Source organism: Zootermopsis nevadensis, unplaced genomic scaffold (assembly GCF_977971745.1).
Source record: "Zootermopsis nevadensis isolate Lab colony 2312 unplaced genomic scaffold, Znev_1.0 Znev_ptg000002l, whole genome shotgun sequence".
Lineage (NCBI taxonomy): Eukaryota > Metazoa > Arthropoda > Insecta > Blattodea > Termopsidae > Zootermopsis > Zootermopsis nevadensis.
This window is the reverse complement of record NW_028259134.1, coordinates 10,544,631-10,562,678: the sequence shown is the minus strand read 5'-3', so window position 1 is coordinate 10,562,678 and position 18,048 is coordinate 10,544,631. Positions and strand designations below refer to the sequence as shown.

The window sequence follows — 18,048 nt, the reverse complement described above, 5'->3', positions numbered from 1 at the left end:
GTGTTCACTTGCTGTGAAAACATAATATCATATATGTGCTTGTAATTTCTGCTTTTCTGTTTGAGTGTTCTTGCAATTCACTTAGTTTAATCTTTTGGGGTCCAATCTATTTCTAACTTTGGTACCTACAGGTCGGTATTATTTTTTTTAAAATTTCATAGTGTGTGGTTTTTGTTTTCATTTCAAAATTGGTAATACAAATATTGTTTTACTTTTTTGCATTGTAAACAATAAATCTTAAAATTGTTTTTAGAACTTAAAATGAACTAGCTAGATTGCTAAGGGTCAATCTAAAATGTGGTGGATTATGTTCTTTATCAGCATTAAAATCACTGTTGATTTCAGAACTTTGCCTTAAATTATTCTTGTGCACATGATTCACAACCAGTGGCTCTCTACACAAGTTATGCCTGTGTAAGTTATACTCCAGTATGCATGAAAATTTCTGTAAAACCCAAGTACGGGTAGTGGCATCAGAACACTTAAAGGCACAAACATCTGTGTATGAGGTCTTTTTTACATCTAAGTCTCTGTGTCTGAAGATGACCTGGTTAGGTTGAAATGTGTATTAGACAAGACAGTAAAAGTTGTGTATATATTCATATACTTTTTATTAATCTTGTGATTATGTTCTAGATCTGGATGTTACTGGAGAAAGTGTTGACCCTGGTAATGTGCCACTTAAAGTGGGTGATCAGGTTGTGTGGATCTTAGATACCCAACCTGAACAAGGTGTTGTTCGTTGGCTTGGCCATCTCGATGGTCATACATTGAAGAGTGACTTGATGGCTGGAGTTGAATTTGTAAGTGCTCACAAACTTCACACACTGTGAGAACAATATTTTGAAATATTAATGTAATATGTGTTCCTTATTCAGTTACCCGCTGTTAAGCTGTATTTACACTACCGTGTAAAACCCAAAATGACATCTTAATGATGTGTACAGTTTTGGTATGTTGCATTTTACATCTTAAGTCTTCTATTTTCTTCTAAATGTGTGTTGACTATAAGTAACTTTTTTGTCAGAGGTAACTGGTAATGTTTACAATTATGAGAACAAGTCAGCCAGTGAGCAGCAGTAGTTAAAAGATAACAAGGTAAGATTTTACAGTGTAAACAGATATATTTGATGCCACAATTTTATATTTCTGGCAAAAAGTATTTGGAATTATAAACTCGGCTTAAATGGTATATGTTTCATAATCTTTTGCTTGAAAGATGAATTATAATGACACACACATTTTCTCTGTGGTAATGAATGCATGTGACGCTTATTCAGCGGGTACTTAGTGCAAATCCCATCTTGAAGATTGTCTCTTATGAAGGACAATTGTATAGAAATGAATGTGAGAAGATAACATATTAGTAGAAGAAGAAATTTACTCCTCACATTTTTCATGTAATAATGAATGGCTAAACAGACATGCTTAAAAAATTAGACATGTTAACAGTAAATGGTCTTTGCAGAGAGTTCTAGTGGGTGAACAGATGATGTGCTGGAAAATGACCAAAAAGTGAAGTTTTGTATGTGTTCTTTTGGAAGGTTTATAGTAAAACTTAAATAACTTTGTACTTCATAATTATCTGTATACCATTATGGTGTTCACCTTTCCACTTTGTTAAGTATAAGTAGATACTGAAATTTGGTATAATTCCATAAATCCTCACCCACATGGAAGAATCTTCATTTAGGGGGTTAACTGATTGACTGTTACAACAAAATATTGCCTTATTATTCACAGGAAAAACCTATTGGAAATAGTTCTGGTACATATAAGAAACAGCAATTCTTTCACACGAAGAAGAATCATGGGCAATTCATACCTCTGATGAGTCTTGTGAAAGCAGAAGATTTCTTTGGATCACCTTCTGCAGGTACTCCTCCACTCAGCAAGTACTTTTGCAAGTGAAATGAGCAGACAAATTTCCAATTCCTGTACTTTGTTTGTTCATTAGATATGTTCTTAGGAAATTATATAGCATGTCAATGTCTTCACATGAAACATTTTGACTTTGTCTGCATATTCTAACAAACTTTGGTACAGGATATCTGCATTAAAATTAATGAAATTCTAATTTGAGTCACATTTTTCTGTCATTATCACTACAGACAAAGATAAAACTTTATCTGATGTCTATTCCAAGATCTAAACATTGAGTCTGATATGATGATTCTGATTACACAAATATGAATATAATTGAATTAAACTTTTATACCGTCTCTTAGTGGTCCCCTTTATGATCTAGAGCTTGTTATCTAAAGGTCATGTTTATAAGGAAATGCTTTATTAACTTGTTTTCTGTCTTGACATTGATCAGAGTTTTAAACTTGTTTTACAATACTTATCATTTCTAATATAGGGAAAACTTTGTTGAAAGCTGGCAGATATATTGGTGTAGAAATACATTCAGAGAAAGACAAACTGTGTGTGTTTCATGTTATCAAAATATTGGAGAAAGTCGTGATAAAAGAATTGCTAATTCTTCTGTAGGCTGTATGCATTACATTGATCCCAGTCATTAGGGTATTTGACATTGATAACACTAGACAACAAATTTTAATGAGTTGTATATATCAGAAATGAAACTAATCAATTCTTATGTATTTCCGTCCGCTAAATTCGAAAATGACAATAAGGAAGCTTAGTTAATTCGTGTTTTGAAGATATTTTGTACTTTGTAAAATATCACCAATAAATTCGTCCATATGATATGTAAATGTTTAAAAATTTTCACCTACCTTATAGACATTGTCTTTTGGCCTGTCTTCAGTATTTTACCTCAGGGGCATCTTTTACCACCGACCAGCAGTAATCAGCTATCATTGATGCGCTCCATTTCCCCTGATAACGCCTTTCAAGAGTAGAAATATCTTGGTGAAATCATTCGCCATGTTTATCACTAACCGATCCAAGATTATCAGGGAAAAAGTCCAAGTGAGAGTGGAGGAAATGCATTTTAAGAGAATTATTGCACCCCATTTTACTGTATGCTTTCAATAATTTGTCTACTAATTCCCTATAGATTGGCACCCCATTGTTTCCAAGAAAATTCCTAACAACAGACTTGAAGGATTCCCATGCAATTTTCTCCTCTCCCATCAAAATGTCAACAAAATGTTCATCAACAATCAGGTTTCTTATTTGGGGACCTAAGAAAACTCCTTCTTTGATTTCACCTTCACTTAGTCGGTCCATTCCTTTTACAAAATTTTTCATCAGACCCAATTTAATGTGCAATGCTGGCAGTATTATTTTGCTTTGATCTACCAGTGGTTCACGGACAATATTTTTAGTACCTGGTTCCAAGTTCTGTCGAAGGTGCCACTGTTTAGTTTCATAATGTATATTCCTTGCATGACTCCCACTCACACAGGAAGCAGCAATATTTTGTGTAACCCTGCTGAAGGCCTAGTATGATAGGCACCACTTTTAAATCTGCACATATACACCTCTTATATTTGTCATAATCAACCCTGTTAATTAATTGTTTAATGTTATCGTATGTCTCTTTCATATGTACCGCATGAGCTATAGGAATGCTGGGTAATTTATTGCCATTGTGCAATAATACTGCTTTCAAGCTGACTTTTGAGGAATCTATAAAAAGCCGCCACTCATTTGGGTTATGTTCTATATGCAGGGCATCCATAAGACCATCTACGTCATCACAAAATACGAGATCATCTTGCATGGAAAACAGTTTTTGTAAAGGAATCTAACGAACACGATAACAGGTTATTTTAACATATTCTTCAAGTACATTCCATTGCCTAAGTTGTGATCCTAGCAAATCTGCCTTATACTTAAGCAAGTCTAAATCTCTCACTAGATCATTCAGTTTACTTTGAGTTACTCTGTGAGATGTAGAAAGTAACGTTTCTGGCACAAACTCTTTATCTTGAGATGTCGATGATCTTGGAATGGCGTCATCTGCTGGTGGTGATGGTGAGCATTCTTCGCCGCATTCAGCTGTGTAGGAGGTAGGAGGGACAGGTACAGGTAGTTCATGATTGTGGGGTATAGGACGAATGGCTGAGGGGATGTTTGGATAGATCAAAGCATGTTTTTTATTATTGTTTATGCCGATGACAAGAGGAATCATACAGAAGTAGCAGTCGTTTACATGGTTATGCGGTTCCCACCACACCATGGGCACAGCTTATTTTTGTTTCTTTGTTAATGTACAGGGATTACATTAGCAATCTTACAAACACAACCCAGGAGCCTCTGGGCTCACAAATAACCAACACGAGATTACAAAAGCAGCAATACACCAGTCACTATCAACTCACAAACACAATGTAAATAGCCCAGGAGCCTCTGTAGAATCTGACGGGATACATGTGATTCAAAATTAAGATAGTAGGAGAATACCAAAGTACGATTATTTCAGCTGTATGCTATCAGACTTCCCTAGCTTCAACGGCCTCGACAGACTCAGGATAACTTCGGAGGACATGGATTCCTAATCGAAAGTTGTTCTCTCATAAGCTCCTTCAGTTTGGCCCTAACCTTTTGAATCACCCTGTATTAAGATGCCAGTGGAAAGTTATCTCTGATTTGGGATCAGTGATGTAACACACTATTGCTAGGTAATTATGTGCAGGGAAAATCTTAGATTCTAATGTGATAATAGGATTTTAGTTCACTCTTTAGTTTCTCAAAGAATGTTAGCATTATAATACTGAGAAAAAAATTGAATGGCTGCTTTAATGTCTAATATATATATATATATAAAATTAATTATATGTGTTTGATTTTATTTCAGATCTTGTAAAAAAGAAAGTGAAAAATATCAAGTTGATTGAAAACTGTAATAATTTGAAACCCAGTCACAGCAACCCGCCCACAAGTTCATGGAAATCAGATGCCCTTCGAAGGGCTCAGTGCTCAGAATCATTTCTGTGGAGCCCTCATTTAGTGGAACTAACAGATAATGCTACAAAGAACTCTCAGTCCAGGGAGGATTTGACACTTGAAGATGGTTATGACAACATCTGTAAGTCAGAATATGTTTTTTCAGAATCAAACTTTAACCACAGTCCAGTGACTTCAAAGGCTAATAATGTCAATAAAAATAACATCAAAGATTCCAAAAATAATAATGTTGGGAAGAGAACTACATACAGTCTTAGTAATTACCCGATAGGTGAGGCTAACCCAAGAGATTATTTACTAAGTGAAAACATTCCTAGCAGCAGACATACATGTGAGGACAGGATAGCCAAACCGACGGAAGGAAAGATACGGCATTCCTACTCACAGGACCTGCAGTCACATCACAGCCCAGATGACTTTCTTAGTGAATTATGGCCTCCAGTTAGTGAGAACAACCAGCACAAGAGTAGAATTAAGGAGGAGAAAAAACCCAAAACTTCTTCAGGGAAACCAGTCAAATTGAACAACACTGCAGATGCTCATTTGGAAGTGGGTGGCGAGGGCATCAAGAAGTTACTGACAGTACCAGACCAAGGTATGTATAAAAGTAGAGTATCTGTGTGTGTGTGTGTGTCAGAGAGAGAGACAGTAGGAGCAGTCAGAGATATGTATCCATTTAATCTGTATAGACTGTGTGTTACTGCTGTGCAGTCCAGCTGATTGTGCTTTGCTTTAGCGTACTGCTAAAGTGTTATACCCTCAGTAAACCATATTGGCTCTTTGCACATTGTATGCCACTGACTTCAGTAAGAGATATTGATGCATGCAGTATATGTGTTAAACTGTTTGTGTTTATATGCCACTGCTGTTTCTCAGATTGCAGTCTTGTAGCTCTTGTGTTTATATGCCACTGCTGTTTCTCAGATTGCAGTCTTGTAGCTCTTGCCCTAGTGTACTTACATGCTTATTTCAAGCTTTTTTTTTTCTTTATTAGTATTTAAGTAATCGTCATGAGTGAATGTGAGTTTACCATTGTCCTGCTTTTGAGTATGTTATGTATAAACATTTATTCCAGAATTATAGTCAAAAGAAGGAACTTAAGTTTGGTATATGAATGGTGGTCTGTGCTTGGCTATGACCCTAGATTTTATACTTGTAAAACATTTCACTTCATGAGCTGGCATAGCTCAGTCAGTATAGTGACTGGCTGCGGACTGGACGACTGGGGTTCGATCCCCGACGGGGTCAGAGGATTTTTCCTCTAGACTCTGCGTCCAGACCGGCTCTGGGGCCCACCCAGCCTCATATCCAATGTGTACCGGGGTCCTATCCCGGGGGTAAAGCGCGGCCGGGGCGTGATGCTGACCACTCACCTTCATTTAATGCCGAGGTCAAGAATGAGTAGGAGCTTTACCTCCTCTCCCCCCAAGTGCCTACATGGCTCATAGTGGGACAGCTTTTTTTTTAAAAACATTTCACTTCACTACTTAGAGTGAAAGCTTATTCATCTTTTGTGTGTCAAAGCGTTTCATGTTGCCACCTAAGGCTTTCCATAATATCATTATAATATATGAAATTCTGATACCTGGAGAGCCGTATTAGACTGTGAAATTCTGTATTAATTTGGTTTTACAACAGTTTTTTAAAATATTACATTTAAATAATATAATATATAAATGTCTCCTAGCTGCACAGTGAGGTTTCTTTTAAATATTCTGAGGTATCGGAGGATTAAAGTCTGACCAGCACAGGAAGTGTTTGTCTGTTACAAGTGCTCATCAAGAGACAAAGCAGTTGAAGTTATGTTTACAATCTGAAGCAGTGCATCAGCTGCTGCAATGAGATATGGCTTCAAGAATCCAATATTACCATTTATTTTGTTGTTTTGTGCATGAAGGGTTTCATGTATAGTAGTAAGGGTTGCATTTTATATGGAGACATTATATAACCACAAAAGTGAATGCAACATTGTACAGTAATGGAATATCCAACTAAGACATTGTAATCTATGACTGCATACTTTTCTCTTATGAAATCAAGTTAGAGTCAGTGACATCATTTTAGGAACTGCTTTTAGTCATATAGAAGAGTTGTGTAATGTCGGAACTTTATTAAATTTGTGTTTATGTCTTTATTTGTGTGTGATTTTACAGAAATGATAATTTTGAAATGACATTTGAAACCATAAAATCCTGCAGTAAGAACAGTTTCTGCTCTCTATTGTTCTCATTCTATTCATTCAGCAGACTTTCTCTTACACTTCCACAATATATGTCTCTGGATTAAGTGATGTCCTGGGAATACATTTATGTAGTCTCCAGAATACTGCATTTTCTTGTCCCCTTTGTTTGCATTTTATTTATTTATTTATTTATTTATTAGGCATAACAAAGATAATCATTAACTGTTTTGATGCCAAATTTCTAAATTTGTGTATTGATACAACTTTTCTAACCAAATTCGAATTTGAAATTTAGGAAGATGATTAAAGCAATACCATGAAACCATGATGATGATGAATACTTGAAAAAAGATTCTATTAGCATGTTTACTGAATTCATCTGGATCTTGATAGTGACATGGTAATGAACCTTCAAGTTCCGTAAAATGTTGCTAATTTCTTGACTAGCTGATCAGGTATAATGTTCTCAAGGAAGATTCTACTCTATTGAGCTACTTGGCGTTTCACAGGCTTAACATTTTTAAGAAAGAGACTTTACTTTGTTGGATGAAAATAAATGTTCATCCTATTCTCTTTATATGTTCTTGACAAATAACTGAATAGCATTGAAAGCCACTAAAATAAGTCCAGATGGGTGCAATTAAGTGCATCAAATTCGAAGTGGCACATTTTACATGAACATTATTATTTTAAAAACATGTTATCCATTCTTTTCCATATCAAATCCCAAAACTTTTTCTATAAATTTTAGAATAGTCTTTTTTTATGCATTTTTCCTTTATATTCTTACCACTGTTGGTTGTTAATGTGCTTCACTTTTAAATGTTTGCTTATTGTAGTCTTGAAGGAAGATGCATCATTTCACACATCTGGCAGACTGCCCAACACATGGGGAGAAATGCTGTTGTAAGTTAGGGCCAATTAAAATATTACACTTTCTGACACTCCATTTAATTCTTTCTGTGAACATTTATACATGGTATCATGAAAAATTATGGGCATTAGGTATAATAGTTTTCAAAATTTATATGAAATCAAAACTGTCTTTGAAGTGAGTTTTTTGTACCTATATTTAGCAAGCGGAGTTTAAAATAGCCAGCCTGGGGACAGTGTGAAACAAGCAAGGGACATGAATTGCTCCACATGAGAGCTGCAAATACTCTTTGCCATGTGGATTCTGTAAGTTCTTCAAAGTTTGTTGTTGTTGGCCATATAAATGTGATCAGATTTTCAGATACCATGTGCTTCATTATTTTACAGAAGTCTTTAATTGAATGTAAGTGGTCTTTTTGTGGTACAGAGACAGTGAGTGTAGGTAGTTAAGTATTTAAATGTGTGTGATTGGTTGTTGTTTGAGTTTAGCAATAAAAAGAAATTGATGTATTACAGGAGTTCATATTCATTCTCACCTGTTTAACTAAACAGATTTAAGTGAGGGAGTACAATTTTTTGTAAAACTTTGTTATGTTGCCATGCATTTTATGCATTCAAAATCAGATTGTGTTATGCTGTAAAATATGATCAGCCAGTGACATGGTACAGTGCTGTGTGGTGTATGGTTAGCATGCCTGATTTGTTGAATCTTGTGGAGGTCCATGTTTCAAATATGGGCTGGGAGAGTAAGGTATTTTTGTCGTTTTCCTAGTTGTCACTCCAAGCACATGTTGAAATAGTGCCTTAAAATACACAGTTGCTTTCCATTCTTCCATGATTCTTATCGTTCATAATTATCTTTTAATTTATTTTATGCTGTTGATACCTTGTCATAATATGATTTTGAAAAATCTCCGAACTTCTGAAAAGAAATTGAAATTGATTATTGCTTCTGTTTGTTATGCAACTTAATTGAGATAATTTTCAGTTATGATGCACAGTACATGTTGATATGCCATGTCTCATTCAATAAGCATTAAGCAAAATGTGAACTGTGTGTTCTTATGTTGTTACTTTCTCTACTGCAATAATTCTTAGAACTAAATTATGACATTCTCTCAAGACGATATTACAGTAGCTGTGAGGTGAACCGTAATCATAAATAATATGGGAATGCTAATATTAGCAGGAATGTATTGCAGATTTGGTGTAAGGACAAAAGTAAAGATTAAGATTACTGTTTTCTGGGATGTTGTGCCATGTAGTCTGGTAGCAGTATGATTGTTGCCTCCATCACCAGGGCAAATGCCTCTGAAACATCAGTAAACTTCTACCAGACTACGCACTGCAATAACCCACTTGACACTGAAAACCTCAAGTCTCACAGGAGTAAAGATGTTATGAAATATTATTTCAAAACTTCTCATATAAATAGAGAAGATGGTTTGTTATCAAGTGCAGTGTAGGATATTATAAAGGGACTGAAATGGATTATCTTTCTTTATATAAATTACAGGTCATCATAAGTACCAGTATAAAAATGTATGTGTACTCTCAGTTACAGCAGAAGAATGTAGATCAGTAGGTATGTTTAGGAGACTTTTTTCTCAACAGTGATAATGTTAGGAATGTCATTCTTCAATTTTAAGTTATTTTATTTAATCCATCACGTCTGTTTTAGTGTATTAATTTTATTTGTGATCATAGCAAACTGTAATTGAAATTACCCTCAACGTTTGAAGACAGAAACATTGCTCTCACTGATCACAGTGGTTGCGCTGTCTAAGCTTGTACTTGGGCTGCTTGAACACAATTTTTATGAATTCCACTTGGGTGATGGATGTTTGTTCATGTCTTCCTGTCTTGTGTAGGTAGATTCTTGCAGTGTGCTGACCTCCTCACCAAGGTGTCTACCAAATATCTAAAAAGGATTAATAATTTCAGAAGAAATTCTGTTGGACCAGACCAAAAGGGTTAATCCATAAAAGCCTGGAAAAAGAAACTTTTCTTTTATTACACTAGCAGAGTATTTGTTAATTTTAACGTTCCTGAGTTGTATAGTGTGCAGAAATTTCCCTGTTGTGGCCTTTTAGCTGCAGTTTACAGTTTGATATAGGGGTCTGGCAGTACTTTGTGAGGTTTTGAGAGCACTAATGCCTTTCAGGATAGCATTGTAAGCTTTTCATTTAAAGTTTGCAGACAGTATCAAACAACAGCAAGTATAACATTATTTCTGGTCTCTTACTGATATGTTACAGAAGTTGGAGATCATCTGGTGTTAACAAGTCCAACTGGAAGCAGTGACTACCTTGAAATACCTGATTCTCCTGAACCTGAACGGTCACATGATTTGGGAGTGGGATCTGTGGTAGAGGTTACCGTAAGTGGAGAACCACGTTATGGAGTGATTCGTTGGATTGGAATTGTACCTGAAGACAAGAAAGCACGGAAAGTTGCTGGAATAGAGATGGTTGGTCGAAAATATTTTCTTTAAATGCACGTAGAATTTTTAACCACTATTTACAGGTTTAAAATGTGCCATATGATGTTGAATGTGATTTACAGAGAAACCTGTGTTTTCTGAGTAAGTAGATTAGCTTGGTGGTAACTTACATTGCTGGCAGTCTATTAGTATCTTGTTAATATTCTAGTGATTTTACTCATTTCCTTCAAGTAAGTGATAGGACAATACATTAAATATGCCACACAAACTTTCTCCATCTCATCGTACATTATTATCTGAGATCATTTTCAGAGATTTAGTACCATGTAGGTCTTATTAAATTATCTTGAAATTTTATTATATTGTGCATTGCTTCATATTTTTATACAACATTTTTAGGCATGCTTATGACCTGTTTCCCACCAAAATTGGACTGGCCTGGCTCCAACTGATCATTAAAGGGACAGTAAAAAGTAAATCCGTCCCATGACATCAAATGTTGGCACTTATGGGAGGGGTGGTATAGCTCCTACTCATTCTCATCCTTGGCACTAGAAGGGGGTGAGTGGTCAGCAGCACACCCTGGCCACGCTTTACCCCAGGAAAGGACCCCAGTGCCCATTGGACAGGAGGTTGGGTGGGCCCCAGAACTTGTCTGGATGTAGAGGCTACAATAAACTCCTCTGCCTCTGTCAGGGATTGAAACCTGATTGCCCAGCCTGTTCCCATTCACTATACTGACTGAGCTTCTAGGTTACATTAAAATGAAAGTAGGTGCCATAAATTCTTTTCAAACTATCTTGTAGCAGGTGTAGTTGTATATTGACTTGCATGCAGTCTTTAAGTTTTATGTTTGAATGTAACATTCTTATTTGTTTCATTCTCTTGCATCGTGAACAAAATATGACTTTGACTATTGTTCCAGGAGGAAGAACACTTTGGCTACAATGATGGCACTTTTAATGGGCGCAGATATTTCCAGTGTAGTCCAAGGAAGGCCATGTTTGTCAGCCTTAATATGTGTCAAAAGGATGGCAGGTTTCAAGATGTCCATCCTGTACTGAATGACACAAAAATAAAAAGTAACTGAAAATATTTTATAATTTAAGATTGTGCTTCCATATTGGTGTTTGGGGCATATATCAGTTGTATCATTATCTGCTGACTGTAGATGAGGGCTACTGTTGTGTCTGAAATTTCAGTTCATACATGAGTGTTACAATGCAGTTATTCATAATATATGCAACAATAGTTGCTACATTGCCTTGTGTTACATTCTTTACATTTATATTGTTTCAGTTAGTTTGGCATAACAGTCCTTATTATCTGTCTGGATTTGTTCTTTTCTGCCTTGTTTCTTCATTTTTGATGTTTATTCTTAGTAATATTTAAATAAAATAACTTTGATATTTATAATTTTTGCGTTCTCTGTGGCAGCATGTGTGCGCGTGCATGTGCCCCCCCCCCCCCCCCCCCCCAAATTCCATGTTGGAATTCAGGTGCAGATATTCATGAACTTGTAAGGTATATTTTGTGCCATCAAAGTCTAGTAGGTAAAAACTTTGATTTGTGTTCACTGCAGCGTTTGGGCAGGTGCAGTGTCCAGTGATCCCTGGTGCAGTTGGACCTATAAGCAGGAAAGGAAATCTTGAAAGTTTGTGTGGAAAGTATCGAGGCATTCAGGGTCACCATAATTCATGTTACCTAGATGCTACACTCTTCAGCATGTTTACATTTACAAGGTAAGAAGAACAATATAATTTAACCATGTGTGTAATATATTATGTTTAAGTCATCCATAATCGATATATATATGAGAGGAAAATGTCTGCTTACATCGAAGTTGACAAATTTTATTTTTGATTATGGTCGGTAAATGTGATTTTAATTTTTACAAACAGGCCACAGAAATAATTTTCTAAATTTGGGAAAAAGACTGTAAACTCTTGCATCTCCCTTCTAGTATGGTGTTTCTAAATTATTTTGTTTTATTGTTACTGTTTACTTAATTTGATGGTCCTTTGGTTTTCAGAAATTACATTTCTGGGGTAATTTAATTTGATACTATCCAGAGTCTGAAAGTACCCTCTTTGACAAGGAAACAAGAACAAACTCTGAATGGACTATTGTATGACACAAATCACGAGAGAAATACCTGGCCCAACTGCTTCATTGTTTAATTAATTATTCTCGGGCTACCAGCCGAGTAGGGTAGTTTAATGGAGAAAACACCATTTTGAGAACCATCTTTGTCCTCATCCTCAGGATACTGAAATTCACCTCGCTCAGCTGGTAGCCTGAGAAGAATTCATTATACTTGGTTACCAGGAAGGCTTCAGATCATGCTTCATTGTTTGAGGATGAGCCTTGTCACTAGTGCGTTTTCAGAGCAAGGTTATTGCGATATAGTAATTTTACTGTTTTAGTACTTTTCATTGTCTGACCATAGTTTTTCTTGATTCTTGAAAGATGTACAAATAAAGTTCCACTGTATTTAAACTTTATGCCGTTATGTACGTCGGTTTTTCAGTGTGTTTGACAGTTTACTTTTCCGGCCACAAACTGAAAATGATGTGCCCCAGTATCAAGAAGTGCAGAGGGTTCTGCGGGAAGAGATAGTAAATCCTTTACGCCAGAATTTGTATGTCAGGGCAGACAGAGTGATGAAGTTAAGGACATTGCTTGAAAATCTGAGTTCTGTCACGGGATTAACAAGCGAAGAGAAAGGTAACTAACTATTAGAAACTAATTTGCTTTAACAAGTGGCAAGGGACCTGATGTTTCTATTTGGTAGATCATGATACATTTGCACCAGGGAATTAATTTCACTTGTGTAGAGTTTATACTTAACCAACCCACATACCACTAATCCTTAATCTTGGTAATTGACTTAACCAAATTAATGACACTTTCATTTGGTACTAGCTATTCTGTACAATTAAATTATACCAGAAATTTTGTCTACATTAAGATTGAAAGGTAATGCTTCCTTCATTATGTTTTATTACGAATGTTACAGATCCAGAAGAATTCCTTACATCATTAATAGCTCAGATACTTCGGGCTGAGCCTTTCCTGAAACTGAGTTCAGGGCAAGAAGCTTATCATTACCAGCTGTTTGTGGAGAAAGATGAGCACCTCATCCTTCCATCAGTTCAGCAGCTATTTGAGCAGAGTTTTCTAGCTAGTGACATCAAGCTGAAGGAGGTAGGCCAGAAGAGCACTTGATTCAGTGAAGTTATATTTTTTGTATTGTTGCTGGAATTCTGGCAGTCATATGAGTATTTTTCTTCACTAACGGTGAGTGATGTAAAAAATATGCAGCTTCTGTTATGGTAGTTTTCAATCATATTTAAAGAATATCAATCACAAAGCCAATTACTCATTCCTGTTCTGTGTCAGTGGATTTCATTTATAATGAAAATTGCCGTGATGGGCATTATTGTTTTTATTTTCTAGAAATACACAACTGCAAAATTTAAAACTGTGTTTGAAACATGTTTATAGCTCTTATGTATGCATTTTAGTATTGCCAATAGGAGAGATTTGAAAATTTATGAGAGATGCTTGGGAGAATGAGATCCATGAAATTTGCTTCGAATCTGATATATACACATGCTTGTACATGCATTTCATTCCTCTTCTTCTTTCTTCTTCTTTTTCCGGTTTAACAATGTTTATACATTTTCCGGTACCCTTTATGGGTCCCCAACTTTTCAGTTGGCTTGATCTATGGACATTCGGTAGGACTCCTTGGACGAGGGATCGGCCCGTCGCAAGGCCTCTCTACCTGTACATAGAACAACACAACACAGAAAAACATCCATGACTTGAGTGGGATTCGAACCCACGGTCCCTGCGACCAAGCAGCACAAGACCCACGCCTCAGACCTCGCGGCCACTGCAGACCCCGCATTTCATTCCTTATAACTTAAATAAACATGTTATGAAAACTGTTCAAAGTGTCTGCCTCTGATACATTTGTGCATTGCATATTACTGTACACTACACTGCTGTGTTTTGTTGAGGTTTGCAACGTTGTGTTTGGTGGCAGCATGCTGTCAATTATTCAAAATAGTTTTTGTAGCCTATTTAACTATTGAAATGCATTTTATTTTAGTTTAATACTGAAGTTGTGAAGTTTTTCATTAAAGTCTTATATTTCTAGTATATCTGTATCTTACTTTTAAACTACTGTAATGTACTAACCTTTCAGAATTAGAACCATGTTAATAGGACTTTTTATTCTGTATCATGTGATTAATCCACCCATGTAGTTTGATAGAGTTGTCCTGAATCACCCTGTGTAACAAGGACTTTCTGAATAACTTAACATTAATCACTATTTGATAATGGACCACTCGGACCAGTAAGTAGTTTGTTGAATAAGTATTTCTTTTTCAGGTGCCTGCCTGTTTAATTATTCAGATGCCCAGGTTTGGAAAGTCCTTCAAGATGTACCCACGCATACTGCCTTCACAGCTTCTAGATGTTACAGACATCATTGAAGACTGTGAGTACATTTACAGAAAGACATTTTTTTCAGATTGCTTAATGATGTGTTGCATGAACAGTTCTGTTTTCTTGTTTTCAGCTCCTCGACAGTGCACAGTCTGTGGGAAGTTGGCTGAATTTGAATGTAAGGATTGCTTTGGTGAATTTGGAGTTGGACTGGAGAGTATCGCATTCTGCGCGAAGTGCCTAGAAACAGTACGTTAAGTTGATATTGTAGCACTCTAAGTTGACAGCTAGAAATCAACCACAGTTATCTGTTGTAGTTTGCACATTTATCTTCTTCATGTCATTTTTAACATGTGTTACTTGATGTTTCAGAAATGCCTACAATGCAAACCATATGCAAAACAAAACATCTCTGTACATGTGTATGCTGAGATGCGGTTCATGCATATATTGGTTTGGTTATTGTATGTTATGAAAACTTTGTTCATCTGTCAGGGAACAAATGTTAAGTTTTTTCTATGTCTTTACATACAAAATGGATTTTTTTCAGCATAAATTAATTTTACCTAGAATTTTCTTTTATTTGTGTATTTACAGTGAAACCTCTATCCATCGTTCCCGGAACTATCGTTTTCCCGGATGCATCGTCCGTTTTGTTCGGTCCCGAATACATCCCATATAAAATAATGTTACATTTTCCCGCTTCTATCGTTCCTCGAACTATCGTTTTATCGCATCGATCGTTCAAAAATCTTAGTCCCGGCCCACAATTTTCCCGCAATGATCGTTTCTGAGAATTTAAAATGCTGGGTTTTGAGATAAATTAATACCGAAAGACGCACAATGTTTTTGGAATACACAGTAGTGGTAACCTGTTATGTCGCCCAACCAGCACATTCTTTTGGAATGAGGGTCAGCGGTGCAGGGGTGATAGTTGGAGAGAATGGCGGCGCGCATTGTCAGAAATTTTACGATTTTAATTAGGGTGCACTCATATTTCGTTCCAGCGATGCCAGATGGCATGTGCAGTGTGAATTTCTTCACAAATGCTTTTATTACAAGTACAAAGGAAAGGCTGGCGGCACTTTTCATTCTTCTGGTTCATCTCGTTTCCAGCGGTTCAGGGTCTTCTACAGCTACGTTTCGTTGAGTTCGGCAGTAATAGTATTTCCATTCTTCCTGTTATTGTCCGCAAAGGGGGTTGGAGTGGTGAGGAAGAGGAAGACGACGAATGCGAGCCCTAAGCATTGCCGAGTTTTGCCGAAGCACACGCTGCATTGGCGAAAGTGAAGTCGTTCTTTTACGCGCTTAATATTAGTGAATGTGACGAGGAAAACATTTTGAACGTGGAAAGTGTTCTGTTTGGTCTAAAACGTAAAGTTTCGACAAACCAGTTGCCCATTTAAGACTTTTTTGGTAAAAAGAAGTAACTTTGAAAGAGAAACATTGTTTTTTTTAAAAAATTTAATGCTTTCCCGCATCTATCGGTTTCCCGCATTCATCGTTTTTATTTCCCACCCCCGCCGAAAACGATGCATCGAGGTTTCACTGTAATTTGTAAATCAGTGATGGATTTGTAAAGCATTTTTCACTTAAAGAGCCTTATGGGCAAACTGATGGAATGATAGACAGCTATTGAACTGAACAGATGATGATTTTCAGAAAGTAATACCTGATCTACTTTGTTATCAATTGTATTTATGAAACATTATTTTGAAAATGTGTTTGACAAAGTGGGAATTTTCAGGTTTTCCATTTTAAAAATCACTTTAGTAAGAAACTGAAATTTATAAGCCAGAAGTAAATTGTCAGTTTGGCCAAGTAATTATCACTGAAGTAAAATGAAGGACGTCTTCTCTGTTTAATTAAATTTCAGGTTGTGATTTGTGATGTGCAGTGCTCTTCAGTAATGAATGCCATGCTCATATACACAGCTTTATCAGATTCTACCTTAATATTGAAACCAGTATGACTTTTCTTTGTTCTTTACATTTTTTGGTATTATTATTATTATTGAAAATGCCAAATGTTATGAATGACATTACATAAACCAGTTCTTCCAGGATTGGTAAATGTATGGAATGATATTTGTCTTATGTTGCAGGTTCATAGCCATCAGCGGCGTAGTAGTCATGGATGGCGTCCTCTCTCTGTACCCATTGAATTCTCCATACTGCAGGACCACTGTCCAGTTCCTCGGTTGTTCATGGAATTGTTTGCTGTTGTGTGCATTGAAACCTCACATTATGTGGCCTTTGTCAAATGTGGCAGTGGCTCTGATGCACCTTGGTGTTTTTTTGATTCTATGGCTGATAGAAAAGGTATGGAAAATGTGTTTCAATCCATACAAAAAGAAGTGTGAGGAATTCACCATCATATTAAAATCACTTGAATAAGTTTAAATAGAAGGTAGCTTACTTTTTCCTTCTATATCTGTTCAGTTTAAGGTATATTGTGCATGAAGGTAGGATGTGTGAATAGTTTTAAGTTGAATGAATTGTTATTGTTTGGACTGGATTTGAGTTTAATGTTCAAAGTAAAGCATCTATTTTAATACCTGTGTCTATACAGAGAAAGACTTCTGCTTGATCAAACAGACTTAATTAAAATTTCATATTGGTGGACAGCATTAAAATGTATTTATTGAACTTATTTGAAATCTGTTATGGACAATGTGATAAGTAAACCTGTGTAACTACAGATATGTAAAATAATCATAGTAAGGAAAAGTTGAAGCCAAATTGAGAAGCTTTAATTTCTAAATTAATTAACATTCTTTTTCATAAGACATTTATTTTTTACAGGTCATGTGACAACTAAGCTTTCTATGTATCTTTGTCCTCCTACATCTATTTCTCAGTTTCTAGCCCTTTTTTTTCACATCTTGGTTTTGGTCTCTCTCATTGGCATTTTATTTTTTTCTTTCATGTTCAAAACTGTCTTTGAATTTTCTTTGTTCATTCTTTAAATGTGTTCAGACCATGTCATTATATTATTGTTAGTTTAACTGCCAAGGTGTCTAACTTCAGATTCTATCTTTTTTATATCTTATCTCTTTTGGTTTTCCTTCTGTTTTTAAAAATCTTTTTGCAAATATCTGTTTTTGTCCACATTCAGGTTTCTGTTTATATTTATGTGGGTATGTAATAACTTTCAAATAGACATATTTTCTCTTTCTAAGTCATTTCCAATTGAAGAATTAAATCTT

The 18,048-nt window shown here is 35.8% G+C and overlaps 1 protein-coding gene across 6 annotated transcripts in view; it reads left to right on the top strand.

Annotated features, from left to right (window-relative positions):
- CYLD (ubiquitin carboxyl-terminal hydrolase CYLD) overlaps positions 1-18,048 on the top strand; it is a 32,122-nt gene that overhangs the window by 4,585 nt on the left and 9,489 nt on the right. For all 6 annotated transcript variants that reach the window (XM_087355243.1, XM_087355232.1, XM_022072007.2 and 3 more), the window contains 11 exons: positions 637-803; positions 1,744-1,876; positions 4,772-5,476; positions 10,195-10,406; positions 11,305-11,461; positions 11,962-12,121; positions 12,910-13,106; positions 13,399-13,586; positions 14,784-14,892; positions 14,974-15,089; positions 16,945-17,161. In XM_087355243.1, the coding sequence (XP_087211369.1) occupies positions 637-803; positions 1,744-1,876; positions 4,772-5,476; positions 10,195-10,406; positions 11,305-11,461; positions 11,962-12,121; positions 12,910-13,106; positions 13,399-13,586; positions 14,784-14,892; positions 14,974-15,089; positions 16,945-17,161 (2,361 nt within the window). The remainder of the gene's footprint in view (positions 1-636; positions 804-1,743; positions 1,877-4,771; positions 5,477-10,194; positions 10,407-11,304; positions 11,462-11,961; positions 12,122-12,909; positions 13,107-13,398; positions 13,587-14,783; positions 14,893-14,973; positions 15,090-16,944; positions 17,162-18,048) is intronic.